At 32.5% G+C, this 13,068-nt stretch overlaps 1 protein-coding gene and 1 long non-coding RNA gene across 6 annotated transcripts; one reads left to right on the forward strand and one right to left on the reverse strand.

The window, feature by feature from the left end:
• Positions 1-157: 157 nt before the first annotated feature.
• On the forward strand, positions 158-6,571 carry LOC105784325 (calcium-dependent protein kinase 26). Of its 3 annotated transcripts, XR_008193038.1 has the most exons (11): positions 158-494; positions 751-1,445; positions 1,605-1,748; positions 1,843-1,995; positions 2,129-2,244; positions 2,427-2,594; positions 2,799-3,023; positions 3,306-3,454; positions 6,010-6,071; positions 6,239-6,294; positions 6,397-6,571. XR_008193038.1 is itself a non-coding variant. In XM_012610180.2 (9 exons), the coding sequence occupies exons 2-8, from the start codon at positions 803-805 to the stop codon at positions 3,426-3,428; spliced, it is 1,572 nt and encodes a 523-aa protein (XP_012465634.1). In that variant the 5' UTR covers positions 159-494; positions 751-802; the 3' UTR covers positions 3,429-3,454; positions 3,541-3,714. The 3 variants fall into 3 exon arrangements, 2 of the variants coding, with proteins under 2 accessions (XP_012465634.1, XP_012465633.1); XM_012610180.2 differs by lacking the exons at positions 6,010-6,071; positions 6,239-6,294; positions 6,397-6,571 and adding an exon at positions 3,541-3,714 and having other exon boundaries at positions 159-494; XM_012610179.2 differs by lacking the exons at positions 6,010-6,071; positions 6,239-6,294; positions 6,397-6,571 and having other exon boundaries at positions 160-494; positions 3,306-3,714.
• LOC105781346 (uncharacterized) lies at positions 5,585-9,590 on the reverse strand. Of its 3 annotated transcripts, none has more exons than XR_008193041.1 (4): positions 8,915-9,590; positions 7,048-8,406; positions 6,846-6,927; positions 5,585-5,917 (listed from the first exon to the last, which is right to left on the reverse strand). It is a non-coding gene; the product is annotated as an uncharacterized LOC105781346 (long non-coding RNA). The 3 variants fall into 3 exon arrangements; XR_008193042.1 differs by having other exon boundaries at positions 5,585-5,653; positions 5,737-5,917; positions 7,048-9,590; XR_008193040.1 differs by having other exon boundaries at positions 7,048-9,590.
• Between the last annotated feature and the right edge of the window lie 3,478 nt (positions 9,591-13,068).

Raw genomic sequence — 13,068 nt, forward strand, 5'->3', positions numbered from 1 at the left:
ATTGTAAATTTATAGACATGTGGATATAATAAAAGACAAACATAGGAAAAAACTTTTAAGGTTTATAGAATAACTATACATATTTTTACAATTTAACTCATGAGTTCTGTTGAGATTTAACACAAAATTTTAGAATTTTAGTGCTATTAATCCAAAATATTTGTAGCAGAAAAAAAGAAGAGGAAACCAAAAGCTGGTTACTTTCATTACACAAGATTTTAATCCAGGGATGTTTGTAAGAAGAAGAAAAAAAAGTTATTTTTCAAAACAAAAGGGGGAGAAATAGCTAGCTTATGAAGCACTTAATATTCTTATTCTATGTATCTAAGCAGTAAGCAACAGCAAAAAAAAAAAGCAAAAAGTAAAGAAAAAAAAAAAAAACCACTAACATGGATGAGTTTAGGATTTAAATATATTCATCCACTTTAGCAATTTCCTTGTTTGACTCTCTCCTATTTCATTTTGCCTTTCTTCATTTTTTTCATTTGAAACTGGTACTTTGATCTTCCTCTACTTTTATTGTTATCTTGATACTATCATGCATGTTTTCATATGAAAATTTTATTCTTTTTTGCTTGATTTTTGGGCTTGGCTTAGTTTCTTTGATATTTATGGCTTTGATATTGTTTATGTATGTTTACATCTTTGATAGCTAAGGTTTTTTTCTTTCTTATCTGATATGGGATTCTTTTGATGCTTAGGTTTTTGGTTTCTGCATGGAAATTTACATTATTATTTTCTTTTTTTCAGTGTAATATTTGAGATATAACTGGGTGAGGGAAATACTACCGTGATTGTTTTCATGGGAAATACATGCCTTGGATCTTTCAAGGGTAATAATCATTTTCAGGGCTCCAATACCACCACTGGTGCCAATTTGGCTCCATCCATCAGCCCCACAGCTAACACCATGAGAAGAGCCTTTGATCACCAAGCTCATTTTGTTTTAGGCCGTAAGACCCCTAATATCCATGAGATTTACACTTTTGGCCGCAAATTAGGACAAGGACAGTTTGGGATTACTTACTTATGTACCGAGATTTCGACCGGGATTGAATATGCTTGTAAGTCAATATCGAAAAGGAAGTTGATTCGCAAGGAGGATGTGGAGGATGCTAGGAGGGAGATTCAGATTATGCATCATTTGGCTGGTCATAAGAATATCGTGTCGATTAAAGGCGCTTATGAGGATACTTTATACGTGTATATCGTGATGGAGTTTTGCTCCGGAGGCGAACTGTTCGATAGAATTATCCAGAGAGGGCATTACAGTGAGAGGAAGGCAGCTGAGTTGACTAAGATTATTGTTGGTGTTATTGAGGTTTGCCATTCACTCGGGGTTATGCATAGAGACTTGAAGCCTGAGAATTTCTTGTTGGTTAACAAGGATGATGATTTCTCACTCAAGGCCATTGATTTTGGACTCTCGGCCTTCTTTAAACCCGGTAATCAATCGAATGTTCTTAACTTTTACTGAATTTGAAGCAACTTAAGTAGCTGGAGCATACACCAAGTAGTTAAAGAGATAACATTTAGTTTGTGATAAAACCAACGTCATTTCGAAATTCAAGCTGTTTAACTTAATGTGTGCTTTACTACTTCAGGGGAAATCTTTAGCGATGTTGTTGGAAGCCCGTATTATGTCGCTCCTGAAGTACTCCTCAAACATTATGGACCTGAAGCAGACATATGGTCTGCAGGAGTTATACTCTATATATTGCTATGTGGCTTGCCACCGTTTTGGGCAGGTATTTTTGATAGTTCGACTCTGCATCGGGATCACTTTTCAAGTAGTTCTATGTCTAATATACTTACGGACCTACCACTCTGTATGTACTTCAGAAACAATACAAGAAATCTTCGCTGCTGTGCTAAAAGGACATATTGATTTCAGCTCTTACCCATGGCCCCTAATATCCGATAGCGCAAAGGATCTAATCCGGAAGATGTTGTGCATTCACCCTTCAGAACGGTTGACAGCTCATGAAGTATTATGTATGTCATGCATATTAGCACTCAATTATTATCTGTTTGATGGTCATGAATGTTCTGAACCTTGATACAAAGCAATAAGTACTATTATTTATTATATTTATGCACCTTCTCCATTTCTTTTTGAATCATTTAGGTCATCCTTGGATTTGTAAAAATGGGGTTGCCCCAGATAAGGCACTGGATCCGGCAATACTTTCTCGCCTCAAGCAATTCTCGGCAATGAATAAATTAAAGAAGATGGCTTTACGGGTAAGATTCTCAAGATTTATGTGTAATATGATGAAGAATCTGTATGTGTGTGTTACGTATATGTTTAGAGTTCTGTCTTAACAACTATGGAATTTCATGATGGCCTTAAGCATGCTCCTTTTAGAGTTAATGCAATCAGACTCATTTGTGACAGATAAAGCTCTGCCCTTTTGTGCTATCAGGTAATAGCTGAAAGCCTCTCTGAGGAGGAGATTGCTGGTTTGCGAGAAATATTTACAGCTATGGATACTGGTAAGAGCGGTGCTATCACATTTGATGAACTCAAAGCCGGTTTGCAAAGATATGGTGCCACCTTGAAAGATACAGAGATTCAGGACCTTATGAATGCAGTAAGTTTGTTTATGAAGCAGATATCTAAATAATTGTTTCATTTTTCAAGCTTTCGTTTCATATTGCTTCTTCTTCCTTTGGTCTAAATGTCTGGTTACATGTTTGCTTGAATTTGCGAGAGATGCAGCAGTTGTGTCCCCTCGAGATTCCTTTTTTGCACAATTATTTGGCTGTTATGCTTATAATGTTATTTGTGCGGTCAGGCTGATGTGAGCAATAGCGGGACCATCGATTACGGTGAATTTATAGCTGCAACAATTCACCTTAATAAGCTAGAGCGCGAGGAACATCTCGTTGCAGCATTCCAATACTTTGATAAGGATAAAAGTGGCTATATTACGATTGGTGAGCTTAAACAAGTTTGTGCCGAGCTTAACGTGACAAATGTTTTACTCGAGGATATAATCCAAGAAGTCGATCAAGATAACGTAAGTCATTTTGTACCGTGATGTTCGGGTCATTACATTAGTTGATTTCTTATATGGTTGAACAGGGTACTGATAACAACAATGTAGAGTTTCCGAGTACGTCACCATCCCGCTGTTTACAGTTCCTAAATTTTGTCTATGACTGACATTGATGACACCATGTCAGTTTACATTAAACCAAAGCAGTGGGGTTTTGGCAAAGCAAGTTCTTGTTCGAATAATCTTTTGTTTTGTTTTCGGTTTGTTTGATTAAAATGTTCTGCAACATTTGCTTTATTACAGGATGGAAGAATCGACTATGCTGAATTTGTTGCCATGATGCAAAAAGGCAATGCAGGAGTTGGTAGACGACCCATCAGAAACAGTCTGAATATGAGCATAAGAGATGTGCCGGGTTCTCAATAATTGCTGGCCACACACATCATGTACAGGTACCTTTAGGCTATATATCTTCTGTTCATGTCTCAATAACTTCCGGGATAGTTGAAGCACTGGTAAAATAGATCACCTTGTACAGGTATCTTTGGATTATATACGCCCTTTCATGTCTTGATATCTTCCGAAATGGCATTCCGACTCGCTTTTAGCCCAAAATTTCAAATGGTCTGTAACGGTGTGCTTGTAAAAGCACATGTTGTGGCTTCACCTCTATCTAATTTACTAATTCAAATGGCTTTGAACTATTGCGATACATTAGAAGTTACGGTGATGAACTTAGAAAGCATTAGAAAACTCAGTAATTTCGATGCACAATCAATGAACTATCTCCTATCCTGCATGTAATGTGTATGGAAATGAGAATGAATCAAAAAGCTCCCAAGAATTTGTGTTGCATCATCGATAGTACTTAAGATATAGACTTAAGTAGGCTTGTTTTTCATTACTGCTAGACTAGCGATTAGAGTTCGTAAAATCAGGTCCGCATCATCTTCTTTTCGCAATTGTTTCTAACCTTCTAATTATATGAAAAGTTTTATTTACTAAGGATCAATCTGAAAATTAAGATATAATTTAGGGGTCAATTACTAAATATGCTAAAGTTGAAGCAGAGAAATCCCTGCCAAAGTTCAAGTTTTTGAAATTGATCCAAACATGAAAACTTAAGTTGATTAATTATTTGACCATAAAAAACGTATAAAAATCTATAACTTGAATCATTCAACTTAAATTTGAATTGATTCGAACTCAAAATTATCTAAAATCAAAATGATATAAAACGATAATGATCTGACTCAAAAAATCTCAAATTTTAATCTTGAATGATTCACTAAAAATAACTCCAACTGGAATGAATTGATGTATACCTCAAACCAATTCCAATTGGAATGAATTGATGTATACCTTTCGAGTTAAATCAAACCAAGTTCTTTACTATTAGATCAGTACCTTGTTAACTTTGTGTTTAGTATCATCTTGTTTGTATTTTGTCTAAAATTATCAAATCTACTTAAAAGATAAATAAAAGGTCAAATGAAGAATTTGGTCCTCTTATTATGCAAGAGATATATTGTATATATTTTAATTTGACATGATTTTATTCATTTACTTTTATAATGTCATTATTAATTTAAATAGTTAATATTATTAACTATTTTGATTAAAATGTTAGACATGAATTTTTTTACTTAAAAACACTCTTAGCTCATCATATTCGTATTCTTTTTTTTTTTTGAAAGTCTTTTTTAAATTATGCTAACATTTTAAAAAAGATGATTAACAACGTCACTATTTACACTAACCAATGATATTACAAAATAAAGATCAAATTATGTCAAATTATATAGATTGAATACCAAATTTAAACAAAATAAGGAGATCAAAAACAAAATTTGACTAAATAATTTGACAAAAAGAAGTTTCATATATAAATCACTAGTAAAGTAATATGATGCCGAAATTCATTTTTGGGTGAAAATGCACCATATTTAAAACCGGACTAATCCGGTCAATCGGACTAGGAACTAATCGAGGTATTGATCCGAAATAAGGAATGGAACCGATTGATCCATGAATCACTTGAATTAGTTGAATTGGACGGTCAGACTAATTGAATCGATGGTTGAATCAATTTTCTCTATTTTTTAAAATTTTTAAATATTTATTTAATTGAGTCAACCAAACTAATCGAACCAAGAATTGATGGTTAACCAATTCAAGCCACGATTGAATTCAAAAAACCTTGAAAAATGAAAACTACAAAAGATTGTTCAGATACGATATGATGGGTTGTATCTAAGCCATTGGCCTATGGATTACAGAAACAAAAAAAATGAAATTAATCTTTTATTTTAGTCCTCAAACTATTAATGGTTTATCGATCATATTTTTCTGTTAACCTAATCATCGGTTTAAACCTTAAATGCCTCGGATTTGATGGAAAGCATACTCAAAGCACACAAAATTAAATTCCAGACTATTGTGTATTTATTACATAAACAATTTGGTTATAGAGTGTTAAAAAACAAATAGTGATGTTAAAATTCAAGAGGGCTCTTTTTTAACATTTCAAATCTAAGTTATCCATGCTATAAGTATATATTGAAGCCAAACTTAGGTACTAATTGAGACAAAAAACTCAGGTACCAAATTGAACATTAAAGCCAAGCTCGGGTACCAAATGGTATATTAACCTATATAATATATTACACAATAATAATTAAAAAAAAGCAGAGTTTTCAATCTCACTGCACTACAATGCGTTGAAAATTTTTACCTTGATTTTCAATCTCACTGCACCACAGTGAATTGCTTGGCTGTTTGGATGTCTTGCTTCCAGCACAGTGAGACGTTTCTGCTGCACTGGACAGCCTTATCTCCACTGGTGCTAAAAGCTTCAGTCAGCTCTAGCACAGTGAGATGTCTAAGCCTTATCTCCACTGCTGCACTGCACTGCACTGGACAAAAATACCCATACTTTAATTTATTATTTTACCATTTTATCCTTAGATGTTAAACTAATTTCTTTCCCAATCTTATTTGTTTTCAGATTTGGGAACAAAACAACAGTTTCTCCCCTCGTTCTTGTTGGTTTCTCCCTTGTTCTTGCTGGTTTGTCCCTCGTTTCTGCTGGTTTCTCCCCTCTTTTTTGCATTGTTCTTGGTTGTAGGAGCTTAGGATATTTTGTTTCTTCAATCAGACTAACAAGTTAGAGATATCTTGTGTTTTTTCCCTCTATTTTTTCATGCTCAACATTTACCCTTTTTCTCAATTAACAGGGGAAGTCTACATTAATTAATGCACTCTCAGATAGTAATCTGTATAGTGATGCAAGGTATATTTATTCTTTAAAACAGTTTTTCCTCTAAGTTAAATTCTTTGTTAAAAGTAAAAGGATGGATGTTTTTACCTAATTGGAGGCAATGGCTTTGTGCAGATTGTTTGCAACATTGGATGGTTGATTAAAAAGTGTTGTTCTTCCTTCAGGGTGAGATGGTTTGCTGTCACTCACTGTTATTATTGTTGTTATTGTTATTGCTTTTCTTTTGAGCAGTCTGGTTCTAAATGATATACTGACCTTATCCTATAGGCAGCAACATTTTATCTTTTGATCTTTGGACCTATCATTTAGCATGCTTTACACACTATTTAGTAATATTATTACTAACTATAATTTTAAGTCATACACAATGAAATTGCCTAAACATCTAAACTCAAAAACATTATAACTTAAAGCTTGTAGGGCACAAACCGAATTTCCAAGGCTTGTAACACTTGCTTAAGCAAAACAACACAAACAAAGGCATGTAATTATTCCCGATAACGATCAAATTATACAGTAGATCAAAGTTAGAACAGAAAAAAGTGGGAACTCGAAAATAGTACCTCAAAGGAACTAGGATAGGAGTCAAATGGAGTCTCCCCTGCTTCAATAGCATCAGTCCCCATTCAATATATATATCCCTGACTATATATAAACAAAGAACACAAGACAAGTAATTAAACAAATCAAAAACTGCAAACAAGCTATAAATGATAAAAATTGCAAACCGATCAATCTAGGAAGAAGGAGATTTAATTCATTTACCTGAAATCCAGCTGTCTTCTCAAAGGTAGTATTCTTATGCACAAATCCAAAAGCTGAAAATACCTTCATTATTAAGTCCTTTAGAAAGATGAATGGAAAATAAATCAAGTAAAAGGACTCCAAAAAGTCATTACAACCTATAATTTCCACTAACAAATCTGCCAGAAAATAAGGAATGGAGACAACTTCAACATACCAGGTCTTAAGCATCGAGACAGAAATAATAGAACATATTAACATAATACAGCTTAACAATTGCAGTGATGCATTTCAGATATTCTAATGATGTTAACAAAAATTATATAACATGTAAAATCTATGATTTTGCCGAAGTGCTAGAATGAAGTAAAGCATAAAAAGAAAAAGGATGAAAAAATTGACCTATATGTGCTAAGAATCCTCAAATCTTTAAAAACAAAAAACAAAAACTACACTTCAGGCTGCTCAAATTTCAATTTTATCAAGTATTATGTGATAAATAACTGTGCCATCTTCTGAGTAAAAATCAGATACAATCACTATTCTTTTAAGGGTAAAACATAAAGCTTTAGCTGCTTCAAGTAAATTGAAGCGAAGTAAACTACAAATGTAGGAACTATGAAGATTATACTTTGTAGATTACATTGTTCCCTAAGAAAAATAAGTACTGTTCTCTAGTAGAATAGTATCAATGAAAATTACTAGCTTACTTCCCAAAAGTAGATATAGTTGTCTAGATCTTAGAGAAAAACATTTAGATTGTAACAATTAGTCCCTTAAACCATTGCTACGTGATTTCACAACTACATTAACAACTATAAATAGTGTTTAATTCCAAAATGGAAAGAGATAAGTACAACTACATGAGCACAGAAGGAACAGAGGGGTTTTTCATCTTCACAGGCTATTATTGATTAGCCATTCATTCAATCTTGAATAACAGGCATCAGCAAACAAAAAATAATGCTAATAACATTAATGAATGGCTATTAAATCAGGAATCAGGAGTACCCATGCCCAACACTAGCACCTCACTTAAAGTTGCCATGGAATCAGAGGTTGTTTGGTACCATGGCTTCAGCTGAGTGCCAACACAAACTAAGGCACTCAATTAGAGATCTTTAACTTACTTGTCCACAGTTACTAAATAAGCCAGCAAGTTGTTCTTCAGTGATCTAGAACAACAAGACAATGAATTTCGCAAGTGACTTCTCGAAATCATAATGATACTATAAGAAATCATTAAATGATGCCATTGTTTAAATTTACAGTCTGATCAATATCAGAAACATATACAGTTCGCTTAATGCTATCATCTCTTTGAGCACGAAAAGCTTTCCCATTAAGCTTTCTTCTACCCTGGTTGTAGTTATTTCTTCTCTGAGAAAAAACCACCATTTATCAAATATAACCAACGAAAAGAAAAATGAACAAATATGAGACCGTTACGTGTCGACATTCGGCATAACCTTATTCCATATATGACAAGTAGATCAAGAAAATCTAAATCCAATTAAATCCAAATTCCAACAAGTCGATCAAATTAATAATTAGACAACAATTAGGCAAATTGAAAACCTTAAAATCATAATGCCAGTAAAAGACAACAATTTTGTCAAATCCAAGAACCATATGATATCCTAACAATTTTTTCAAATCATTGAATTATCAAAGATACAAGAACCATATGATATCCTAACAAATCCTATGATATCCACTAATAACCCCAAAACACTAAAAAAAGAACATTTTCCCACAAGACAAAAATAACCTCAAAAATCTTATATGTAAGTATATGTGTGTATATATAACTCAAAACTATCAAACACTCATCAGTCAAAACCCAAGAAAAAATGGAAAAAGTGAATGATGAGTGAAAAGAAAATACCCTTCTATTGGGGAAATTCTCATTGCCTTGCTTATTAACAGGAGCCTAATTAAAATCACCAGTTTTGGTGGGATTATGATGATACGATGATGGGAAAAATTCTTTGGCTAAAGGATTCAACTTTGTGAACATATCAACAAGCTTTTGCACATTGAATTCCTTTGATTCTGATTTGGATGTTTCAACAACCAAATTGTTGTTTCCATTAGCTACTGCTGCCTCGCCTGAATTATCAGCCACTGCAGCCATGGAATCAAAACCCCTAATAATAGATACCCAAATGATCAAACGAAAAATACCCAAATGATCAAACATAAATGGGAATTTGCTTTTGTGAATTTATTCTCTTGTATTTAGAAAGAGCAAGAAAGTTAATAGCTTTACAGAAAAAATTAAAAAACAAAAACAAAAACTTTTTTTATGCCTAATAATAGATACCCATTTGAGCAAACAGATAAAAAAAAATGTCTAGAATGGAAATAAAGTGAAAATGCAGATTGGATTTCCTTAAATAAATAAAAAATTATCACAAGATCATTTAACAAAGGATAAGAATTACGGCTTTGATCAGAGGAGGGCACGGGGTTTGGGACTTTGATCGGTGGAAGAGGATAAATGGGAATGGGAAATGGGAGGAGGGCACGGGGTTTGGGTTTGATCGGTGGAAGAAGGGAAATCGGAATGGGGAAATTGCACTGTATTAGTGTATTTTAAAAATAAAAAAATATATATCTAGTGTACACTACACTAAAATAAGCTTTTAGCGGTATTTTGATAAAAAGCGTCACTAAAAATCAAGCAAAAGCGCCGCTAAAGATCGAGCAGTAGCGGCATTTTACTCAAAGCGTCGCAAAAAATCTAAGACCGTTTTAGTTTTGGGGCTTTTAGCGGCGTTTTTTAAAAAGCGCCGTTAATGCTCGGACCTTTAAAAACCATTTCAATAATCTCCTTCTTTGATATATTCTCAAGTAATATTTCAATTATATATTTTTTCTTCTAAGTTGAAAAAATTAATATTTTGTTGTATTTATTATATAGTGGTCAAATTTACATTTAAATGATAACAAATAATATGTTTAATACAAAATGTTTTTATTAAAGAGAAGTACTAACTCGTAACTATTTATTACTATTTTTCAATCACAATTTATTTAAACTACTTTACTAGAAAAATATATTAAATTATGAGTAAAATAAAATATAATAAAACTTAAATTGTTGTGTTGTAAAGAATAAATTAAAAATAGAATAAATTTTTATAAGAATAATAAATTTTGATAGTTCGACTAAATAAATCAAAGAAAGTAATATAAAACACCAATTTATACAAAATATTTTTTAACTATTAATTATTGTTTAACGATTTTAACTATATTTTATGATTATTAAAGATTTAGAGAATTTTTTGGATGGTATTTTAAGGAGTACGGGGTATGGATTTAAGGTTAATTTGGGATTTAAGGTTTAGGAGTTAGGGGTTATGCTTTACGGGTTATAGGGGGATTTAGGGGTTATGATCGGGGTTAGGGGTTAGGGGGATTTAGGGGTTAGGGATTTGGGGTTTAGGGTTTCAACGGTCATGTTAGGGTTTAAGTTTAGATTAATTGGTTTGATTAATTTTTATGGTAAATATGTTCCTATATATTTGTAAAATAGATAATAATAAATTTAATATATTGAAATTATGAGTATAGTTTATATTATTTAAGAGATATATAATAGATAGATGATCACTTTATGCATGTAGATTGATTGGTTAATTTAGGGTTTAAGGTTTATAATTTAAGACTTGTTAAATGATACAATTAATTAATACTTGTATATTTAAAACATTTAACCCTAAGTACCATTTGATATTTTTGATATGGATCATATAATATATATATATATATAGTTAATTAATTATTTAATTTGTATATATAGGACCAAAATATAAGAAAAACATAAATAAACAAATAAATAAATAGGTAATTAATTATTTAAATTAATTTTAGGTAATTAATTATTTAAATAGATAGGTAATTAATTATTTAAATGAAAGATACAATAAATAAATAAATAAATAAATAAAATATGTAAGATATAGCGGCGTTTTTAGAAAAAACGCCACAAAAATTTATTGCATTTACCGATACGGCGTCGTTTCAGCTTAAGGAATAAGTTTTAGTTGTATGTTTTCAAAAGCATCAGAATAATATTTAAACTTTGCCAAAACGGCGCCGTTTCAGTTGAAGGATGGAATATTTTAGTGGCGTTTTGTTAAAAACGCCGCAAGGATGTATAAAATTTTCTGGAAACGCCGCCGGTTCGATAATATATTAGTTGTGGCGTTTTTGGGAAAACGCCAGAATGTTGCCTTATATTTTTATAAAACGGCGCCGTTTCTTTCTGTACTTGAAATTTTAGTGGCGTTTTTAATAAAAACGCCGCAAAATATAGACATTACCGGCGTTTTGATAAAAATCGCCACAAATATTTATTGTATTTACAAATACGGCGTCGTTTCGGCTTAGGGAATAAATTTTAGTGGCGTTTTTAATTAAAACGCCGCAAATGTCGATGCAGTAGCAACGTTTGTTTAAAATACATGTATTTTAAAAATAAAAAATATATGTAGTGTACTTTAAAAATAAAAAAATATATGTAGTGTATTTTAAAAATAAAAAAAAATATATGTAGTGTATTTTAAAAATAAAAATATATATGTAGTGTATTTTAAAAATAAAAAATATATGTAGTGTGTTTTAAAAATAAAAATATAGTTGATATTCGCTTATTCAATTATTTGAAGCATGAAGATGCAATATTTTCTTGAAAGATACTAATTTTGAACTTAAATCATGATAATAAAAATTATGGGATTTGTGAAACAAATTAGGAAATTACCTTTCTTGTGAAGATATAGAACAACCCCAAATGTCATAATCAATTATCCTTTCTATATCCTCGTTATTGTTTACCATGAATCTTTGAGAATTTTTTCTTTAGTGTTCATCTTATGGCTTTCATCCATTCGTGATGTATTATTCTTATTTTTTATGAAATTATATTATTATATCTAATTATATATTTATGGTTTATGTCGGTTGACATTTAAAATCAAAATAATAATAGATGGTGTAGGGCCCAAATTCTGCCCGGAGCCTAAACCAAATAGAAAGTCCAATAAAATAACAGTCCAGTATTACAAGCCCACTAAACGTCAGCCCAAATCTCCTAAGCCCAAAACTAAGAACAGAAATCCTAGGGTTTCTGGAAACCAAGCCGCCGCCAACACCTCCGCACGTGCGCCACCGCCAGGGACCACGCCTTCATACGTTGCACCGCGCCACGTCTTCGTATGACACCTGCAAAACAAAGGAGGCAGACAAACAACACAGGACCAAGAAAAAACAAAAAAAATAGCAGAAAAAGAAAAAACAGAAAGAGGAGAGAAAGAGATTTTTTTACTTTTACTCGGCTATATATGAAGCCAAAAACAATGTAAAGAGGGATATATTGTATCAAAAAACACAGAATATCAATAGAAAACAAAAAAATTGAAAAGAAAGGTGATTTTTAGATTTTATTTTGAAATTTTTCTCTCGATTCTTGGTTTCTTTCTTTCAATCTTTGATTTATTTTTCTTTTGATTTACTATTTAAGAGAGAAAGCAGAAGGAGAGTGATTTTACCTGATTGGAATTGTCGTTTGCTCCGTTGTGATTGGAGTCGAATGGCGGTTCAAAAGATCGGAGAACTCCCTTTTCTGAGCGGCGCGACTTTGGAATGGGGGGAGAAATGTTTAGATTTTTTTGATTTGTTTAAGGTTAACTGCTCATTTTAGGGTTTTAGAGTAAGGTATCTGTTGTGTGGAAAACGACACCGTTTAAGGCCTGCTTCAGTGGCCTTGAAACGGCGCCGTATTGGCCCTATAACCCGATGACCCGATCCAACCGCGGCCAGATCCGCACGTTCTGGCATGGGGAGGGGAATTTGCGCGCTAGGTCCTCCCTCCTTTGCGGCGTATTCAATGCAGTTTTTTTATTTGCAATTTTGGCATCGAATTTTGCTTCTGTTTCAGTTTGGTCCCTAGACCATGCGCTTTGACTTCGTTGGAACGGCGTCATTTAATTGACAGGGGTTATTTCCCTATTCAATCCTCCGCTTTTCAAG

Source organism: Gossypium raimondii, chromosome 13 (genome assembly GCF_025698545.1).
Source record: "Gossypium raimondii isolate GPD5lz chromosome 13, ASM2569854v1, whole genome shotgun sequence".
Lineage (NCBI taxonomy): Eukaryota > Viridiplantae > Streptophyta > Magnoliopsida > Malvales > Malvaceae > Gossypium > Gossypium raimondii.

Coding starts and splice junctions, on each gene's coding strand:
- LOC105784325 (XM_012610180.2), top strand. CDS start 803: ATGGGAAATACATGCCTTGGATCTTTCAAGGGTAATAATCATTTTCAG. Junction 1,446..1,604: donor CTCGGCCTTCTTTAAACCCG/GTAATCAATCGA, acceptor TTACTACTTCAG/GGGAAATCTTTAGCGATGTT. Junction 1,749..1,842: donor CTTGCCACCGTTTTGGGCAG/GTATTTTTGATA, acceptor TATGTACTTCAG/AAACAATACAAGAAATCTTC.